At 45.3% G+C, this 20,000-nt stretch overlaps 1 protein-coding gene across 13 annotated transcripts in view; it reads left to right on the top strand.

The window, feature by feature from the left end:
• The window catches only part of EHBP1 (EH domain binding protein 1), a 219,728-nt gene extending 199,750 nt beyond the window's left edge, over positions 1-19,978 (top strand). For 3 of the 13 annotated variants that reach the window (XM_056342895.1, XM_056342901.1, XM_056342900.1), the window contains 4 exons: positions 1,981-2,055; positions 17,818-17,917; positions 19,071-19,144; positions 19,327-19,978. In XM_056342895.1, the coding sequence (XP_056198870.1) occupies positions 1,981-2,055; positions 17,818-17,917; positions 19,071-19,144; positions 19,327-19,391 (314 nt within the window). In that variant the 3' untranslated portion in view covers positions 19,392-19,978. The remainder of the gene's footprint in view (positions 1-1,980; positions 2,056-17,817; positions 17,918-19,070; positions 19,145-19,326) is intronic. The other 10 variants (XM_056342906.1, XM_056342897.1, XM_056342905.1 and 7 more) reach the window with 8 other exon arrangements.
• The last annotated feature ends 22 nt before the right edge of the window (positions 19,979-20,000 follow it).

Here is a 20,000-nt window from a genome sequence, read left to right as displayed (position 1 = left end):
TGAGATATGCACCATCTACAAAGTTTCACAAAGAAATGAGAATTTAAATAAAATTTACTTTGGTTATCTAGTTAGCATGAATTACAAGCTATAACATCCAGTGATAAGACTATTTAATAAATGTATTCTTTTAATTGTCGATATGAGCAAAAGTACATGCTGGGGTGTAGTAGCAAGTGATATACCAGATTAACATTCTGAAAGGGACAATGCTTTTTTCCCAGAAACCAGGCCTTTGTTGAACTATCCCAGGGTGCCACTAGAATTTTTTTTTTCTTAAGGGATTCAAACTAAAACTTCAAATAGAATTGTTAGAATTGGATCTTCATTTTCTCTCCTACCCATCTTCAAAGAATTCTGAAAAAGATCTGGGGTAGGTTTTTTAGCTTGGTTTCTATTTATTTATATTTTTTTTAATTTAAGAAAGATTGCTAACTTTTTTTTTTTTTTTAGACATAGGGAAGTCTAAACAATTGATACCTTCCTCCCCTCCACTTCTGTGCTTTCTGCTTGATTTCTTCTTAGTTTAAAATTAGAGCAGTTTTTTGGAGCTAAAAAAAAGTCTGCTGGGAGGTAATAGGTGCTTACAAAGCTTTCTTCTGAGTGACCTAAACAAATATTTTTCCTGGAAGATTTGTCATCATCCTCTTTACTCTTGAAGCCAACAAATTTAAATTTCTCACCTAAATTAGTCTCGGCAGCAGCAGCAAAATGCCTCTGGCCTAGATTGAGGTGGTCTTCTTTTAAATAAGTTCCCCTGCTTTCAGTCCCTATCTACACACCCCGGGGGGAACTGTTTACCTGGCTGGGAAGCAAAGGGCAGCTCTCAAAGAGGAGACACTGACCCTTATCTAGCCTTTAACATGAGCAAAGAATTGCCAGTGTTGCTCTTGCTCCTTCCGCTCAAGTCCCCTGAATTTGTGACAGATATTCATGGTGCCTGGAGCCTCTCGGGGGGGTGGGGGGGTGTGTGTGCAGATGGCAGCAGATCACCTCCTTTTAGCAGGGGCAGCAGCTGAAGCCAACGTGGTACCTGCCCTGCACCCTGGGAGAGGTGTGCGCCCAGTGCCTCCTCGCTACAGAGCCCATGTGCGCACTCAAGGCAAAAAAAAGAAAGAAAAAAAGAGAGGGGGGCGAACCAGTTCTGGGTATCTCCAAGTTGGCCGATGTGACCCTGTGCCACCTACCAGTGTGCTGGCTGTGACCCAGCGGTGTGACGCTCCAGCCAGCTGAAAGCGATGGCTGCACTCCCCCCTGCCCCCCCAGGGCAGCTGCCTGGTGGGGACCACATGGCACGGGGGGAGATCTGCCGCACACCTGCTTCCTCCACAGTGCCAGCGTGCCCACCGGCTCCCCTGAGAGCCAAGCCCATCCCCGGCCCCCTCCCCATGGAATACCAGGACAGGATAGCTCAGATAGTTTTCTCTTCTTCAAAACATCATTAGGATTGAAAAAAATGAATCTCTTGCTTGCACATTTTGCATAAATACATGGTAAGTTATCAATTGATGTTCAAATAGCTTAATTGAGTTTGAGGGGGGGGAAAGGTCATTTAATTGGTCTATTGAAATGTTAACAGAAACAGATATGGCAAGGAATAGACTTTAATGGCTGCAGTGTGGCACTGATGTCTGCATTCACTTGCAAAATTGTTAATTAGGGCACTTTGGTAGTTCATTTGCTTTTGTATTGATGTGCTTAGTCCAAGGAGAGAAACTGGGTGTGTATGTGGTATTTACTGGGCGGCAGAGGCTTGCCTGTAGTCAGGAGTGAGGGAGAAAGAGTGTAAATCAGAACTGGGCTCTGATTTGTGCCAGTGTCTTCATCAAGGTGCTGCCAGGGCGGCGAGCCATGGCCCAGTGGGTAGCGTGGGTTTGTGTACCACTAAGTTTCATGTGTTTGGCACCTTTTTTTTTAATCGTTGTAGCAGTGGACTTGAACAACGCCAGAACGTGATTTTTAACTTTTTTTTTTTTTTAGCTTTTTTAACTGGATTAAAACAGACCGTCTTGCCCAGCAAGGGAGTGGATGTCTGTGTTCACCGAGCCCCTGGAAGTAGGTGTTATCTCCTTAAATGCATACCAAAAGAATAGATTCAATTGCAATTCCTGGCCCACAGCCATCAGTGCCAGTGAAATTACAAAACCAGTCCTTAGTATGTACTTTAGGTCCATCGTGCCTGTCTCGCAGAACATGGACCTTGAAGGTATTGGCGTTCTGGATGTGGGAAACTGCCCAGACTGTCCACCAGCATTTTTTAAGGGTGGTATTTGCAGGGATTAATCCTGGTGCTGTTTCCTAATAGACTCACTGGATGCAAAGCTTTATATTTGAATTGGCTGCAAGAAGGCCGTATTGTGTACAGTATATAATAATGTATTATACCCCGGGCACTCTTTATAAACAGAGGCAGCAAGAACAACAGCGGAGTGAAAGCCCAAGTAGCGATGAATCATCACTTTTACGAGAGGGATCCTGTTGTCCTGCCGGAACAGGAACAGGTTAGGAGAGAAGATGACATTTTGCAGCAAATAAAGTGCCGATCCTAAGAGCTCCTAAATGAAATGGGCTTTTTGTGCGTTGTGTATGCTGTAATTCCCCGCGTGGGTGCTGTGTCTGCCAGTGGTCGCAGCGTCCGGGGCTGTGGTACGGGGCTTGTGACCGAGCGTTGCTTTTAAACTCCAGGTGCTCCTGCAGCCAGTCGACACCAGCTTCATTTACTCGTATGTATTTGTGAAAGTACTTACGTGAAGATCACAAATATGTGCAGCACAGCTATGTAGTTCTGCAAGTTTAATCCCAGTCCCAGAAAGTGTCTTTGTGGCCCTATGCAAATGTATTTACATAGGAATGGTCCGGGGTCCTTTAAAGGAGGCAACAGAGTTAGAAGACTGAGGCCAACAAATAAATGAAAGTTTCTCTAAATCCATTGGATAATAGAGGCAGTGTTAAGGCTAACCACAGTGTTGAACTAAACAGAGGGATTACTCCTGGGTTTTGCATCAGTTGTTTTCTGCTGGGTGGCCTCACTTGTCAAAAAAAAAAAAAAAAGGGGGGGGGGGGGAAAGGGAAAAAAATTTAACGGGCGAACATTCACATGGCACATTTGAGAAAAGAAGTATGCTTAATTCCATCAAAGCTCAGAAATCAGTCATTAATTTATTCTAACCTCCAATTGTTGGTCATTTGTGAAACATCTGGCCTTTAAGTCGTAGGAACCTAAACATAAGTACAATGTGAGCCCTTCTAAAGATGGGAGCTGGGTGTCGCGGGGGTGCTGGGTTAGCGGGGGTGCGTGAGCGCACGAATGCCTGTGTGGTGCATAGGTTGCAACTGCCACTTAATTTCAGAGACTTTGAAACATATTAAAATGAATCCTTCAGTTAATTTACTCTCAAAATTAGATTATTGTTCATTTGCATCTTGGAAAAGTTCTGCCATTCAAAAGAGTCTCTTTCTTCATGGTGAGTTAACAGTTAGATATTTAGCAATCTTGCAGCTTGCTAGTCAGAAATAGTTTCTAATGAAGTTGAAATTTGAGATAGAAAATGTATAAAAGCTTTCAGGAAAGACATACCCTATTTTCCATATGGCTAAGTAATTGTTATGATATTTGTTTTAAAGCTGGACTTAGACACTCCTGAGTGCCCTCTAATTTGATATGGCTGGTCCCGGCGATTCTTCTGGAGGAAACTTTCGTAGTAGAATGCAGTGAAGGAGATAAATAATTTTGCAGCTATAAGCACGTTGCAAAGTATAGAAAATAATTCGGTCGCCTTTACTGTTGTACGGATAACAGTCTCCAGGTTATTTGCCTCTGCTGGGAGCTGGAACCTGAGTGAAAAGGAACTGAGCGATTAAACGCAGATTTGAAATTAAGGTGGCATCTCAGAGCTGGCAAAATTCTGCCTTTTGTTAAGCTTAAAATAACACGTGCTATTTAGTTCTCAGGCCTGGGGGGCTGTTTTTAGTTGGGGAGGGAATACAGTTCTTCACGTATAGCTTCGACGTTGCAACGCAGAGCGAGATTGGATTTTAAATGGGATGGAAAATTTTAGACCTGGCAGTCCGCAGGGCTGCAGGGGTACCTCGGAGCTGCCTGTTCCCCAGCACTTACCTGCTTGTACTGGTTTGTTGGTTTGAAGGACCGGTGTTCCCTTTTTGGCTGGACTGTTTGCTCCTCTGGACCATCAGAGGCTGCAGCTCCAAGGCTGTTTTGATGATAATGATAATGATGTTATCCAGGCGCATAACAAAAAGAAACAATTTTGAGGGTTTTCTATAAAGCAGCTCTTTCTCTTAGTATTTGTTTATCCTTTCCCCCTTACTAAGTAAGTAAATCTTTAATCCCCACTCCATTGTAAAATTTACTGTATCCAAGACCCGACCATTGTAACTCCTTTCAGGCTGGGTTTTATCCTTTCCTACTAAAGGGATATCTGTGATTTTGGCAGCCTGACACACATTACATTAGAAAAACCCAGTGAGTAAATTAGGAGTGACTTAATGTGTTCTGATGCTTAGCATTGCCTTGCTCCTGCCATGCGGCTGGAACGTAGCGTGGGGAGCCCATGGGTGGTGGCGGGGCGCACGGTAGCCCATGGGTGCTGGTGGCGGCGGGGTGCGCGGGTGGCACGGGCACACGTATGTACGACCCGCCAACACAATATATAAAAAGTCACGTTTCAACTTTGTTAGAGCCCTTGTTTCTCAGGCACTGATGTCCAAAGTACTGGTAGGATAGTGGAGATGAGAGGGAGGGAAAAAAAAATCTCTTTAAACAGCTTGTGAAATGTAATGTTTGAAACGGCTCTTTGAGAGCGTGCAGATTATGGCCCGCGCAGTGACTCTTCCCAGCTCTCTGGGAAATGAGCTGTTGACATTCTTTTGGGTCATCATCCGAGATAGGAGGGCAACCACAAGGATTTAGCAGATAAATTCATCGAAAAAGACCTTTATCCATTTCATTGCAACTTGGAAACGTTCATGTCGAATCGCAGCATTAATGTAGCCCTTTTAGCCCTTCAAAGTGAGCCTTATGTTTAAAAAAAAAATATCTAAAAAAAATATAAATCAAATGACCAGAGTAATAACTTCTTTAGGTCTTCTAAGAGGTAGTTCATTATTTACATAATTCTGGAGCATAAACCCATCTTTCCTTCAAGAGCCTCTGAAATAGAATTGGGGATCTTATATGGTGAAAGAGTCTCTTTTGAATTCTAATCAACTGGATCTGTCTTAAATTCATTTCTAGTTTGTTGTAAACAGTGGAATTTAAATTAATTTCTCCTTATCTTGTCTTTTGAAGAAAATTAGCAACACATTTCAAAGGTTTTATTTTTAAATACAGCTCACTTTATTCGGGGGGTTTGTTCCTTTTTTTTTTTTTTTTCTTTTTTAACTTTATAAACCAGGTTCCGGGCAGGATGGGTTTTGACAGCCAGATGACAATTATGCATTAGCATAGGTGATTATGAAATAAAGAAGGGGGGAAAAAAAAACTTTTTGACTTGAACTCAAATGATACTATATAGGCTGAATGCGCAGGCGAGGTTCCCACAATGCACTGTGAAACCCAGGCTAACAACCACCCCGCTGCGCTGAAAACCCCCAAAAAAGACAAAAGCACAATGAAATAGAAAGCTTACCACCGGTAGCTTTCAAAACGACAAACTAGGCAAACTATACATCTCCACCACTCCAATTTTGTCAGAATGCTAATGAGCTTGCTCTGATCTTTACTCGGCTTCCCGTGTTTTCTACATCTTCAAGGACCACATGGCGCTAGCAAAATAAAGACAACTAAATGAGAATTTTGAATGCTTTTTGTGTTAGGACCTGGTGCCTTTCAGTTGACGCACTCGTTGAATATTCTCAACTTAAAAGCGTACAACAGGGGGCTGGGTATGAACTTTTTAGCAGGGGGAAATTTGTACAAAAGTAAATGAGTGTGATGAGGAAAATATGAGAAAAATTTCTGATTAATTTCCACTCTATAATATCAATGACACCTTCAGCCCCTCTCATACTACTCTAACAAGAGATGCTGATAAAAGATGAATGATTCTGTGTTGTTCACAGTGAATGTTTAGTGGTTTTTTAATAGCGGCATTCTACATGAAAGGCACCAGGAAGTACTCTGCATTAGCAGTTGAGATCACTAGTTAATAGGATGATGTCTTTTAGCTTTTGTCGCAAGATTATTAGAAAGGATGGGTTTCTGTTCTCATCCCAGCATACTTTGGAGTGCTTGTTGAGTACAAGTGCTAAAATACAGGTTTCTTGGTATTGTTTTGCATGCAAAGTAAAATCCCTTTTAATGCAACACCTTTTACTTTTTTCCTCTTTTTTTTTTTTTTTTTTTTGTTACCAGGTGATTTTTGTCATTGATCTCTTATCTGCCCCCTTTAGCTGTATTAATCACTTGGAGTGGTCTGCTTCTCAATGGGGGCCTGATGATGTATATGTGTATAGATTCACTATCAAAAATAAATCCCTTATATGCTCTGCACCTTCACAAACCTGATTATCGGGCTGTATTTACCAGTCTGTATTATACCGTCTCGAATGCTTCTTGCTGGAGTCGTCCAGTCTGCAATACGAATCCGCACTAGCGGAGGGAGGGCTAGGCTAGGAGGAGGCATCCCTCTGCCTAAGCCAGATTTTGTCTTTTAAAAACAATTGAATTGATAATTCTCCTTGGGATTCTCAAAAGCAAATGCATTTTTGTATTCACCCGTGTCAGGGCTTGGGGAGGAAAATGATGAATGTTCAGTTTTGCCTGAGAGATGAACTCCATGTAAAAATTGGTTTCGTTACCGTCTTCAGGCTCGCAAGCAGCCAGTGTGAAAAATACCGGTGTGTATACGTAAGGAGAAAAAATCATCATGGTCTTTTCATATTTCCGTATCTCGCCTAAATCAGAAAGAATGAATTAATAACACCGTCAGTTTTATAGCGGTTTGCCAGCCCTGCTCTCCTGCCCTGCTGTTCTGCCTGGCTCAGCACGGTTAACCTCAGGTGAGCTGGGAACCTGCCAAACCACAGGGTGGTGGAGGGATGTCCAGCAGGGCTGAGCAAGACCAAGATGCGCACGAAGCGCAGCGAGCGGGCGGACGGTCTGGCAGCAGCAGAAAATGTAACAGTATCACTGCAAACATCATCTTTACCGCTTACCTTTTTGCATTTAGCATAAACAGGGAGTGAAAGCATTTCCAAAAAATTCTGAGCCTGTGAATGAACGTGTGTGACGCTGGTTTGGGTTTTGCTGCTGCCAGTTTGCGAGCACTCCCTGTGGGGAACGCGGAACGGTTGGGAGGCCAGAGGGGTGTCACCAACAGCGGTTTGTGCTGGACAAGAGAAAAGGTTTTGACACGAGCATAAGAATTAGCGATTTTTACTGTAACATGATAACCATTCACAAAAATATGCATTGGTAGTTACTGCCTTTTTTTTTCTTCTTTTTTGAGGCAAAGCAATATTATAAAGCACTCAATGAGATGCTCCTCTGCCCGGTGTTCAGGAACGTTGACTTGCCGCCAGGGTTATAGTCATGGCGGTTTTGGCAACTACCAAAGCCCCGGGTGGAAGAAGTGCAATGACGTTATGGTGGATGTCCTGCTTACAACACAGTGACTGCGCCCCTGCGTTGCATCCAAGTGCGATCTGACCGCCCTGCATGCCGCTGCGGCCGGTGGCGTTCCGTAGGGATGCCTGCTAGCACGGAATCTGTGCAGGGCGGGGGTGTTCGTGAGAATTGGTTAATGCAAATAAACCGGCACCTAGGAAGCGGTTCTCCTGACAGGAGTCTTCAGGGTCCAGGTCATTCATACGTGAACTTCTTGAGGCTTGTCAGCCTTGCTCCAGTTTCCATCCTGGTGCCTCCACACTCTCTTACTGGCAAGCTCTTTCCTCTCCAGTCTCCATCTCCTCCCATTAGCAGTTCCTGTGAAGCAGTCTTGACTTGCTTTTGGTAAAGGGAGACCGTCTGGCCACGCTTTTCCAAATACCTGGCATTTCTGCAGCTGTGGAGCTTCTGCAAAACGAATGCACCACGGCAAACTCGGGGGTTCACACTTCTGACTGTAATTCGCCATGTCTTTACAGCCTTAGATCTGCGTGTAGGTAGGCAGACGTTCCCAGGAGACCTTTCCAAGGCCAGACATGGGCAGCATGTGTGCGTGTTCAGCCTTCCCAAGCCAACTTCATTAAATCATTAAAGCAGCTCAGCGGAAACAATGACCATTTTTTTTTTTTCTCGAAGTAAGACAGAATTGCCACTGGCTGGAAGGAGCGCACGGTAAGTCAGCCGCCTCTCCGCACACTTCCCTGGCTTGTAGCCTCATCATTGCCTTAAAAGAACCTGTCAACAAAGTGCTTGAAGCCAGTGTGAAGGGGAGCCCGAGCGCAGCGTTGCCTGCGTAGCAGGAGGCTACTCTGGGAGAGCCCTAGGCACTATGAATAGGCTTGCGAGCCTTCCAAAAGTCTTGCAAGACCCAGCAGACACTTGCTTCTTTTAACTGATTTCCATCTTTCTCTGTGGTATTGCAGTATAAATGCTCTTTCATGTAGTAGGCACAGTCTTTGGCTTTATGCCTGGAAGTTGGCTTTCTCGGCGATCAGTGCCTGCCCGCAAGGAGAAGGTGAGGAGCGAGGCGCTCCGGTCACGCCGGGGCTGCTAGCCCACGGTGCCGCTGCAGCCTGCAGAGACCCCCGTTGTTTTTTCTCTGTTTTCTCCCCTTTACCACCGAAAACACATTTTCTGTCCAAACGGGAAACAGCAGTGCCCCAGGACACCTGAACCCAGCTGAAGTTGCCCCGTTAGCCCTGGGAAGCTTTGGATCCCTGGAGCGCAAACCTGCCAGCCCCGGTAGGAGCAGGCGCCTTCACTGACACCGGTACAGGGTGACGTCCATCGCCTCGCTGCAGGCACCTGCCTGGGCTCAGCTTGGCCCTGCGCATTCAAGAAGTCATGTTGTACTGGCCAGTGCCCCTTCCCAGCACTGTGAGAATATGTTGTGGAGGGGGTAAGACAACATTTGGTAAAAACGGGCTAACACACTGCCTCGTAGAGCACAGTCCCACCACTTCCAGGGTAACTGGCCTCTCACTCCAGAATCTTACCCAGCCATCACTTGCCAAGTAAACTGGCAGTGATGTAAGGAGTAGTTACAAGCTGTAAAGAAATTGCTGCCACTCATAACCAAGTACCCAGCTCTACTCGCCGACCTGCAAGCAAAACAGTTCACCTGCCAGACCACCCTTCCTGGTGGATTTCCAGGCATGAACTGCTGGTTTTCCCACAGCTTCCAAGGTTTGAGTCTCTCGGCTAACGGTGTGTGTTTCCTGTGCGGCCAGCCAAGGTTGGAGGTATGCTTCTCCCAAGCCCACGCTTCCCCTGAAGTGCTGCTCCGTCAGGAAATGTGTGTACAAAGAATAGCAGAGGGTGACGGAGGACACGCACTGGTGCTGCGCGGTGCTGGGATCCGTCTCTTCCTTGCAGGAATCTCTGCAGATGTTTCAGCTGAACTTCACCTCTTGTTGGCTGAATTTGGGGCCACAAACTGTGTGTTTTCTTGGTCTGGATTGATGGTCCCACATTTAAAATACATTCATAATCTTTACCAAGCCCAGGCATTCTACTTCTGTTGATTTTCTGTTATTTTCTCGTGGCTACTGCTGTGTTGACTCATCCTGTCGAGGAAATCAGCAGCCTTCCAGGCCATTTGTCTTTTGTGGATGTTTTGGTCCTGTGGTAATTTCAGGTTGCCAGGACTGCAGGCCAAGATGTTTGTCTTCCCATGAGTCAGCCCCGCTCCAGGTAGAACAAATCCTCGCACATGCCGAGATGTGGTCAGAACCCTGACCTGCTGCTTACACAGCTCTCGACATTTCACATAGCCTCTCTGATTTATTATGTTTCAGAAACCAAAGAAATTACAAGTTTCCTGCTTGATATTAAGCTAGTTTGATGTGTGCATGTGATGAGGGCATGCCCTTGGTGGCGGCTCCGGTTCGTTAGGGTTGCAGTGTTTCAGGGGGCTGGGATGGCCAGCCACGGCGCTGCAATGCAGCGCTGCCTGGCAGATTCTTGGCAGTCGGTACCCACCTTTGTGAGCCTCCATTGTGTGGGCATCAATGTCTCCTTCTCAACTGCTCTCAGACAGCAAGTTAGTGGCCATGGACTTGCCTGTCTAATGTTCCTTGAGCGTTTTCCCATCCGGTTCAGAGAGTTGGAAGATTGTGCCAGGGCTTCATCTGCTAGCTAGCTTTTCTGCAGCATCATCTAAACAACGGTCCTGTCCTGTTTATCTCTTGGTGGCTCTTCTGGTTTGGTTTTGGTGACTTTTGAATAACCAAGGAGGTCCTAGGTTGGCGAAAGGAAGAAGTACTCCGGTAGGAAGCTGGGCATGGCGATCTGAGGTGGGAGGCTTGAGGCTCAGGGTGGAGCAGCCCACCCGTTCCCACTGTTGGGTGCTGGCTCCGATTGGATGCTGAGAATTTTGAAGAATCATCTTAACCAAAACTCTGAGCTTTTCCATCAAAGGTGGTCCTCTGGAAGAAGAGGAGGGTGATTTTGCAGAAAATAGGTCTCTTTTTGGGATGCCTCAGTTTTTCTTGGTGCAGAATTGTGGATCGCTAGCTGTTTAAAAATCCCCACCGTAGCTTTTGGTTGCGTTGGGCACGTTGGGCGGTGGGTCTCCTGTAAGTCCCCTTTACGAGGAATATCTGTTGTGAACATAGGCCTTTCTGCTTAGGTGTTCGTTAAACTCAGTAACTTGCATTAAACCCAAGAGCTCGCCAGCACATAAGCTGTTTGCAGTGAGCAAGGTGAGAAGACTGTTCGATCGGTGGGAAGCCTGCCATCGACTGCGGCGGGTGCGGGACCTCCCATCAGCCAGCGTTAGCGATGTGAGGCTGGTCAGCTGCAGCCCCCGGCGCTGCCCGTGCTGCCTGTGGCAAAGCCGTGGTTGCCGCAGCCCATCAGCCCCGCGGTGGGCGCGGGACGCTGGCCCGTGGAGGGACGGGGACAGGTGACACCCAGGCAGGGGCAAGAAGCTGTGCGGGGGCAGCTGGCGGCTTGCCTGCCCCAGGGAACATGGCATCTAACCTGGAACAATTAAAGGTTAGCTCTTGTCCTAAAGCAGGAGGATCCAATTCCTACCTCCCGTGGTTTTTTGTTTGTTTGAATATTTATTGCTACAGCTTTGCCTTTCCATATTCAACATTCAACCCGGTTTTAATTCTTGCTGAGCTCTTAGTTTCAACATTGCCTCGTGGCGACGAGTTCTACTGGTAAATGACGAGGCTTTGAGGAAAGATCATTCTTTTTATCGGTTTTAAACACACCACCTTCAATTTCAGTGAATTTCCCCAGGTTCTTCCCAGACAAGACGAGACACATCCTAGACCTATTCTTTATTTGCTATTCATGTTCTCCTTCAGGTAAACAAGCCGATCCGTCTGCCTGCTCCTAATACAGAAACTCGTAAAAACTCATCCCCACGACTGGGTGAGCGCAACAGGGTTTTTTTCAGCAGGCAAATAAAGGTGGTGGTGTCCGCTCTCGGAGGGCCTTCCCATTAAATTTGTGGAATTTGCTGGTGGGGCTCGGTGGCCACCTCGCTGGCAGCCCGGGGGGGAGCAGGGCTGCCTGTCCTGGCCGTCCCTGCCGCGCTTGGCTCCACGGGCGCTGCCGTTCCCCCGCTGGCCTCTTCACCCAAGTGTGCCGAGTGAAGAAAGCGGCTTCTATTCTGTTTTAAAACTGTGTGTAAACATCAGCAAATGGGTGAAGAATGGGCTCTGTCTTAAGTAGGTTGTTTTTCATGTAGTTCTGTTGAGGTAAATGGGGAGACATGGGGAGGTTTCTGTGTTTATCCATGACACCATGGCACACACACTACACACAGTGCAAATAAAATTTAAAAACAATTACTGCTTCAGATGGCATACCAAGCTGTTTCTGTAAACCTGCTATTTCTTGCCAGATTGAACGGGCTGGTTGGGGATGCTGATAGAAATCCTTTATTATTTATCTTCCGCAGGTTGTAATTCATTTTTGCACAACAGCTAAATACATTTACATTTAAGGATTTTTTAAAAAATATTAATCTATTGGCTTATCTTGACAGATTTACGATGGCATAAAGTGTAGAGGAGTTACTGTGTTCATCCATTTACACTGCAAACTAATCTTGTCCCTGCATGTTGCTGCTTTTTCTTCCTTTCAAGTGGTATTCACAGTATTTCGTAGCACTTTCTTCTCTGTTTTCTTAGCAATGTACAGGTTTGCTATGTTAATCCATATTGGGTTTATCTAATGACGAGCTGCCCAAGTGGCTTAAAAATAATGGGTCTAATGGTACATATACGGGCTGAGCTGGCTGAGCAAAAGGGGTGCGAGTATTTTTAGCAGGAAAGGGGGGGGAGGGAAGAAATTGTTTTTTCAAATTGATTCACAAGAGACATTTGTCAAGATGCTTCTTATTTAAATATTTACCAAACAATTAGCTTACAGTGTAAACAAAAATCCATTTGTAAATCCTGAAGAATGTGAAGGAAAAGGTATTCTGAAAAGACTGCCTGGAAGCTGTGCAGTGCCAAAATAAGCTAGTTGCATGTGTTGTTCTCAAAAAACAGTAACTTATAAATATGCTTGTAATTCTTGAGTGTTGTAGATGAAAATGGGTTCACGCTGATTTTGAATAAGAGTCAGGAAAATGATATTTTAATATGTGTGACGACCCACGGGAGAAAAGAAAGGACTTTGGGGTGGAGTTTGGTTTTGGGTTTTTTTGCTAGCATTAAAATTCTGGCTATCGTTATTTTGGCTGTTGCTAAAATTTGTCCGACAGGGACAAAAATCACCAAACTTTACCCTGGAGCCTGGATTGAATCGTGTCAGGAGCTATTACAGCGCAGAATCGCAGCTCAGGAGCCAGTAGGAGTTTCTGTAGCGGCTTGTGCTGTTCCAGGCTGGTGTTGGGCTCGTTCCTAATCGCTGAGGAGGCTCTGGTAGATGTCAAGTGAAGGGAAGAATAGAGCACGGATCCTGCACCACTCAAGCCAGACAATGAAATTAGAAAATGGCACTGAGAGTTGATGTGAGAGAATTCCCCTGGATTCCTAGAGGATTTATTCTTAAAATAAGAATGAATTGAATAAAAAAAAAAAAAGGGGGGGGGGGGGGGAGAAAAAAAAGGGAAAATAAAAGAGGAGGGGGAAAGCAGAAAGAAGGAGGGGGGAAGAGAAAATAAATTAGAGAAACCCTGCCAGAATCCTCCTCAGAACCTAGCTAATCATGAAGTCTGACATTAAAAGTTGTATTGTCTTTTTGCATAAAGGCGTGTGTACTTACTGTTTCGTCTTAGTTTCTGGCTCTGCATTTTTCAAATCTCTCACCGAGCGTTCCGCATGCATATGATGTTTGTGGCACTACCCGCTCCTATTTGAAGACTGTTTTCAGAAGTCATTATTGAACTATAGGATAAAAAGGTATAAGCATAATTACGTGTTAAAGAGAATAAATATGTTCTGCTAGATAGTTAACCAGATGAGGTTAAACAAGATAAGATGAATTCTGGTCTTTTTAGAAAACTGACAGTCTTCATTTTAAGCTACAATGTAAAGTGCTTTATCCTGAGATTAGGTATTGTGGCAGAAGCTAAAACTGCCTTTTTCCCCTAACCATGCCAGAATACAACCTCCTTTTCTTTTTGCGCTAACAAGACTGCTTTACCACCACAGCCCACTCTAAGTAATTAAATCAATCCTTTGTACTTACCGTATTCTCCTCTAGTGACGGTACTAGATCTGATTATATGCTTCATGCATATTCAAAGTACGGCACTGACAGCTCTTTAATGAGCTCTTACTTAATCAGTACGAACAATGTTCATCTTGTTCTTTTTTTCCTCATACATTAGAGCTAGGAACAGTTGGGGAAAAAATGAAACATCCAGCATTCATTTGAAAAATATATTGTACTTTGAAAAGTGTCTAAGCTGGGGAAGTTGCATTCTGCCCTTTAAAAGTCTGATGGACAAATTGGATTACTAGTATTGGATTAAATAACAAATGGTTAGAGGAGAAATGAGAAAAGCTCGCTGTGATCACAGGCTTTAATATTTTTTGTTACTTATAAAGCTGAAGGGGTCTTTAACCAGTTATTAAAGTCAGGATTAATTTGTAATGGTCCAACTTACTAGCTTTAAAAGGGTTTTGTTGTTGTTGTTGTTGTTTTTTTATCTAAAACAATAGTGTAATGCATGTATTATGGAAAAAAATTTAAGTTTAAGATCTGTGGGCTATTTACAGATTTTCATCATCTTGTACTGGCTCAGATAAGGGGGTTGCATGCGTGGGATCAGTTTGTTCTCAAACATGTTTTTCGTCTCATTTAAATAATCTACAGTATTTTTTTTTCCCCGAGAACAACACAAATACTTTCCCAATTTAAATTTTCGAGCGTTTCTAGCAAGTCAATTAAATACTTGTTTTACACTTGGAAAATGGAAACAAAAACACCAGCAGCAGCAGGGTTTTACAGAGTGAAGCTGTTGAAGAAAAGGCTTTTCCTAAATTTTTACTTAGAAATTGTAAACGTGAGTTTAGCTCGCAATATTGCTGCAGTAACCACACTCAGGTTTTCTTTGTTGAAAGTGTTTTGCGTGCATCCACCAAGGGGCGGGGGGAGTAGTGCTGTAATGGTAGTGTATTTGCTGAAAAGAGTTATTTAAATTTCTTATATACAGGAGTTCATCTTTATTTTGCTTGCCTGGGAAGAATCTTTTTCAGCTCTGTGCACAAGAATTTAAAAGCTGATGGTCAACAAATAAAATATCAGCATCAACTGCTATTAATATTGCACACATGTGTCATTTCACTGATCAAAAAGGCCTTCGCCAGGGTACAATTGGCCTTTTTCCAAATTGCAAGCTTTTTCTCAGCTTTTTCTTTTTTACTCTTTCTTCTTTTGTTGCTGCCTGGGGATTTGTGCCTATCGCAGCCGATATCACATGACTGGTGTCAGGGCATCACATGGGTCCAAAGCGAATACAAAAACAGATTAAAAATTCTGTAAAAACAATCAAGACTTTGTTAACTCACTTTTAAACCAGCCTATTCTATGGATGTTGCATGTGCTTTGGTGTCAGCGCAGAAATATCAAAATAGACACCTGTTCAGATCGGACGCGACAGCTCCAAGCGTTACCTAGGTCTTTGCTCATTGTACATTGCAACTAACTTTATTTAGGAGGAATGCATTAATAGAAAGAAGTTTGTACCTTCGGGTTTTTACACCCTTACCCTGAGATTGCGTGGCATGAAATTCAAGTTCGGATCCGCCTTTGAGTCAAACTCCTTTGAAACATTTCTGTCTCCCATTTCTTTTTCAAGGCTTGCAAAATGAAATGCAATGAGAGCTTGCACTTAGAATGGCGCCTTTTAGCCCGAGATCCCAGACCACCCCAAACCCAACAAATCTAGTGTCATAAATTGATTAAAATGTTACTATAGCCCCACGTATGTCTGGGCGTGAGGACTTTGCCACACTGCTGGTGGAAAAAATCTCACGTGTCACAGAACAGACTGGTCATTTTGCAAGGACAAAACAGCAATCTGCCCCCTTTTCCTTGCCCTCTCCTCTAAATAAATTTCAGCTACTTGGTGCATTTTCAACAAAAGGTTGCTAGTATTGATTGTCATCTGCTCCTAAAAGCAAACTCTGTTAGATGGACCAATACAGCAGTGCCTTTGATCTGTAACTTAACAGCAAAGTACACCTATAAGTTTTAATCCTCTTTGGAGGAGCGCAGAACAATATTGTCAAATGCCGCGGTGTAATATTTTCTGCACAAAACCAGAAGCGGAGGTCTCGGCGGAGAGCATTTCTACATGACAAATTTCTTCCTTCAACGCTCCATTGTCCGGGAGCCGGACCCTGCTGCTTCTGCTCGGAAAAGGGCTGTGGGGCCACCCCCCCCCCCTTTGGGATGCTCTGCCCTCTCCATCTCTCAGCTAGCAAATCGGGTATCTGAAAATCACCCGTCCAGGAACAGTTTCACCAGCCAGGAGCTTCCCAGGGTGGTGACTGGATCTGGGGGGATGTCTCACATCAGAAAGAAGAGCATGCCAGATGGCAAAACTTTTTCTTACTGTGGGGGTCCGTCAGCTCTGCCCCAGCTGACCCACATCCCTGCTCACCCCCTTGTCCTTCCCTCGTGCGGCTGCACCGACCCCACAGGCTGTAGGGGGGGGGACAGAACCATTTGGAGGGGGCGGGCAGCCTCCCCTGGCACACAGCAGGGTCATAGCCAGGTGAGGAGGCGATTCCCTGAGCAGATCAGGGCTTGCACACCACCGCCGCGCTGGGCTGGGAGGGTGCGTGTGGCAGGCACCTACCTGCAAGCATTTCAGATGCTCCCATCCAGAAATTGAAAGCTTTCTTTTAGAGCAAAAACAATGTTTTTTCTGGTGTCTTTCCAGCTTCTGGTGCTGGAAATTGCCCTCTCTGCAACTAGGGAGCCTGTGGTCTGAGTTGGTGAGATAGCTTCCCCGAGCGCACAGTGCCTTGCATCGCGGATGTGAAAACCCTTTACGAACCCCAAAGAATTAACACGGAGCGCCCCTGGAAAATGAGTGTGGGTGATTATCCCCATATCACACATAGGGCACAAACTCAGGGGGTCTGCCCGCAGTTTCTCAGCGAAGCAGTGTGGAAGCTGGGAGAAGTACTCGGAAGACCTGGCGCACACTCCTTTGCCGCTACTCCACGTTTCTTCCCAGGTTAATTTTAACCATAAGAGAAGTGTGAGTTTCACAGTTCAGTGAGGACTGTACAATCTTTGCTCCTCGTCTGAACTCGAGATACGAGAATGGCAGGTCACCACAGGTGTGCAGCCGTCATGCAGGACTATGATGAAGTTTCTCTAGTCCCCCAGCTCCGAGAGCAGAATTGGGCTGAGCAGCCCTGCTGCTGGGAGGGACGGTTGGGAGCCTTCTGGCCGCTTGTCTGCCTTTCCCCCTGTGGCCTGATGGTGCAGAGGTGGTAACGCAGAGTCTAACAGAGCCTGGAAGAGTATAGCACTGCCTATGGGTAGGCTATGGAGGGTCCTGGAGCGATGGACATGGACTGGGGAAAGGGGGTGCTAGTCCGTGCCTGCACACATGGGGACCCTTAGGCACCTGGGCCCCAAAATGATGTGCATTTGTGCAGGTGCTCCCTTTGGTGGGGGGTTGAGGAGAGGAGAGGAGAGGAGAGGAGCAGCTCTTTCCAGCTCATTGACTGGAACAGCAGCCGTGAACGCAGAGGCTGGGCAGGTGCCCACGCCTTGGCCAAGGGTCAAGGTTGCCATCTCCTCTGCAGCGAGTGACCCTGCCGTCGGCCCGACCACGCTGGGTTTGCAGGGGTGGAGTGGGTCTAGCCCACACGGATTGGGTTTGTGTTTGGAAGCCCGTGATGACCAGACATCTTGTAGCAGCAAGGCTTTTTCATTGGGAACATTGCAACAGCATAGTCCTTTTGGGAGAATTTAAAAAGATACGGTACTTACAAAAAGGTCCTTATTTAGGTCAGAGTATCGGCATGATAAAGAACACTAAAAAATACGCTGAAGAGTGGTTGTTTTCAAAGATTTATTTATGGAGCAAGCAGGATTGGGTGGCAGGACTTGCAGTCAGATGATGTTTTTACCGTTTTGAGAGTATACCTTGTAACGCGCAGTGGTACTGGACAGCAATACTCCAGAACCTGCAATGAAGCATTTAGCTCCGTTTGTGAATTGCCACCAAAGTAATGACATCCTTTCGATTGCAGGAAGAAACACAGAAGAAGAAGAAGCTATGATGCAGGAATGGTTCATGCTGGTTAATAAGAAGAACGCCTTAATAAGACGGATGAACCAGCTTTCTCTTCTGTAAGTATGGATGGACGCATGTATTTACAAAAGGGTTGACTGATTGATTGATGGAAATACTTACTCATTAGATAGATGCACAACTTTTTTGCTCTCTTCCCGTTAGACCTCAAAAATATTCCCTCAAAAGTGAGCAGCATGGATGCTTTGTGGTTTTTCTCGTATTTCAGACTTGAAAATGAGAAGCATGCAATGGCACAAGATCAGCCAGAGCTGGGGCGGGGGGGGGGGGGGGGGGGGGGGGGGGGGGAGGAAAAAAATCAAAGAAATATTAAGCACAGTTAGGTTTTCCAAGGGCCCACCAGTGGAACAAAATGACGTTTTGAAATGCTCAGATAGAGGTGGTTGTGCTGCAGATGTGACAGGTGAGAGCTGTTCGGGGAGCGAGCGAGGCTCTGCGGCACCCCGGCTACCTTGCTAGCTCCGCGGCACTGTGCTGCCGAAGGGACGGCGCTGAATCGGCCACGGTGCGGTGATACCACCAGACTGACCAGTAAGGACAAATACACTTTCTTTGCTAGCAGCAGCGTGGAAGGGGAAGGACCCTGCTTTGTAGAGGCGTTTTGCCTTCCGTGCTGCTGCAGCTCCTCTTGGGCTGATGATAGTTCTTTCAGGAATGCCACCTAGTGTAGATCCCTGCATACTTCCCCGGGAAGAGCCTGTGCTCACGCACTTCCTACCGTGTCTGAACTTGACAGAAGAGTCTACCTTCAAAAAATCTTAAGCTTTCTAATCCCACGTCTAATTTTCATTATTCATTAGGGCAGAATGTATATAGGATAATACTTCCAGTGTCATATTATCTTGGTGAATAGGCTGATGCTGGAATTTGTTCATTAGATCCGGGGGAATGTTTTATGCTTAGGACATTCCACAACAGCCGCTCCGAGGATGAATATGAAATAATTACGTCCCGTAGCACAATAGAGTTAAACTGATGGAATTAGGGCTGACATTACAGAAAATGAAAAGGCCCTGTTACGGAATGTGCCACCTGAGCAAGGTTGTAAGTTTGTGTATCATTTGTTTGGAGTAGCTTAAAGTTAAAGAGAAAAGTCGGTTATGAGTCCTAAAATCAATGTAAGTTAAAGGTTCTTTTAAGTGTTTAATGATTTAGTAATTAACATATTGATGAACTTTTGCAACTGCCTAGGGAAAAAGAACATGACCTAGAAAGGCGCTACGAACTGCTGAACCGGGAGCTAAGAGCTATGCTTGCCATCGAAGGTAAGAGCCATGCGGGGGACCGAGGGAAGGAAATGCTGCTGCCCAAAGCAGCAAGTACCAAACACCTGGCGGCTTCTCTGAAGCCCAGTTAAGAATTAAGGCTGATATTTACATCGTTTCAAGTCATAGCACACAGCAAATATGCCGGGTCTGCCATCCCACTCTTTGGATTTATTTGGCAGGGCAGGCAGGGGAAAGTCCAAGGCATGGGACAAAGAAATATTGTCTCCCCGGAATAAGACTTTGAAAGCAAAGTGATGAGGAGGTAAAGGATATTTGCCCGGGGTTTATTATTTTCTGTTGCAGTTACACTCTCCTGGCATTCCTGGGGCATCATGCCACTCTTGGTGCCGCAGCACATGGCAGGAGTGACCCAGGAAGGGAGCCTCCCGCCTTGTAAGGGTGCACATCTGGTTTACAACAGTGTCTCATGGGGCAAAAAAAAAAAGTCTCATCAGTTTTGGTGGTAAAACACCACGTTTGCCAAGTAAATATTTCATCACGAGCAGCGCCAGGATTAGCGCGATCCTTTGCACACATCTTCTCCCTTCCCTGCAACTCTCCCCAGTTTAGTCACCTTATCTGAATGAAAACTCACGGGAAGATTGACACGTGGGATAAATGAAACAATTGCATCCTTTCCATAGGGCTTTCAAGTGAATTGTACAATAATCCCGGGGATGATTCATAATAAAAAATAAACATCCAGATAGCTTAAACCACTGCTTGCATTATTTTATTTAAATATCTTAAGTGTTTTCTAATGCTGCACCGCTTATACCTCTCAGTCACAAATGCTGCCTTATAGTTCAAAGATGTTTGCTTTAAAGTTAATCCTTTGGGCTCTGTAAAATGG

The sequence above is a fragment of the Falco biarmicus genome, chromosome 6, assembly GCF_023638135.1.
Source record: "Falco biarmicus isolate bFalBia1 chromosome 6, bFalBia1.pri, whole genome shotgun sequence".
Lineage (NCBI taxonomy): Eukaryota > Metazoa > Chordata > Aves > Falconiformes > Falconidae > Falco > Falco biarmicus.
The sequence above is the reverse complement of the archived record's forward strand: the minus strand, read 5'-3'. Positions and strand labels throughout refer to the sequence as shown.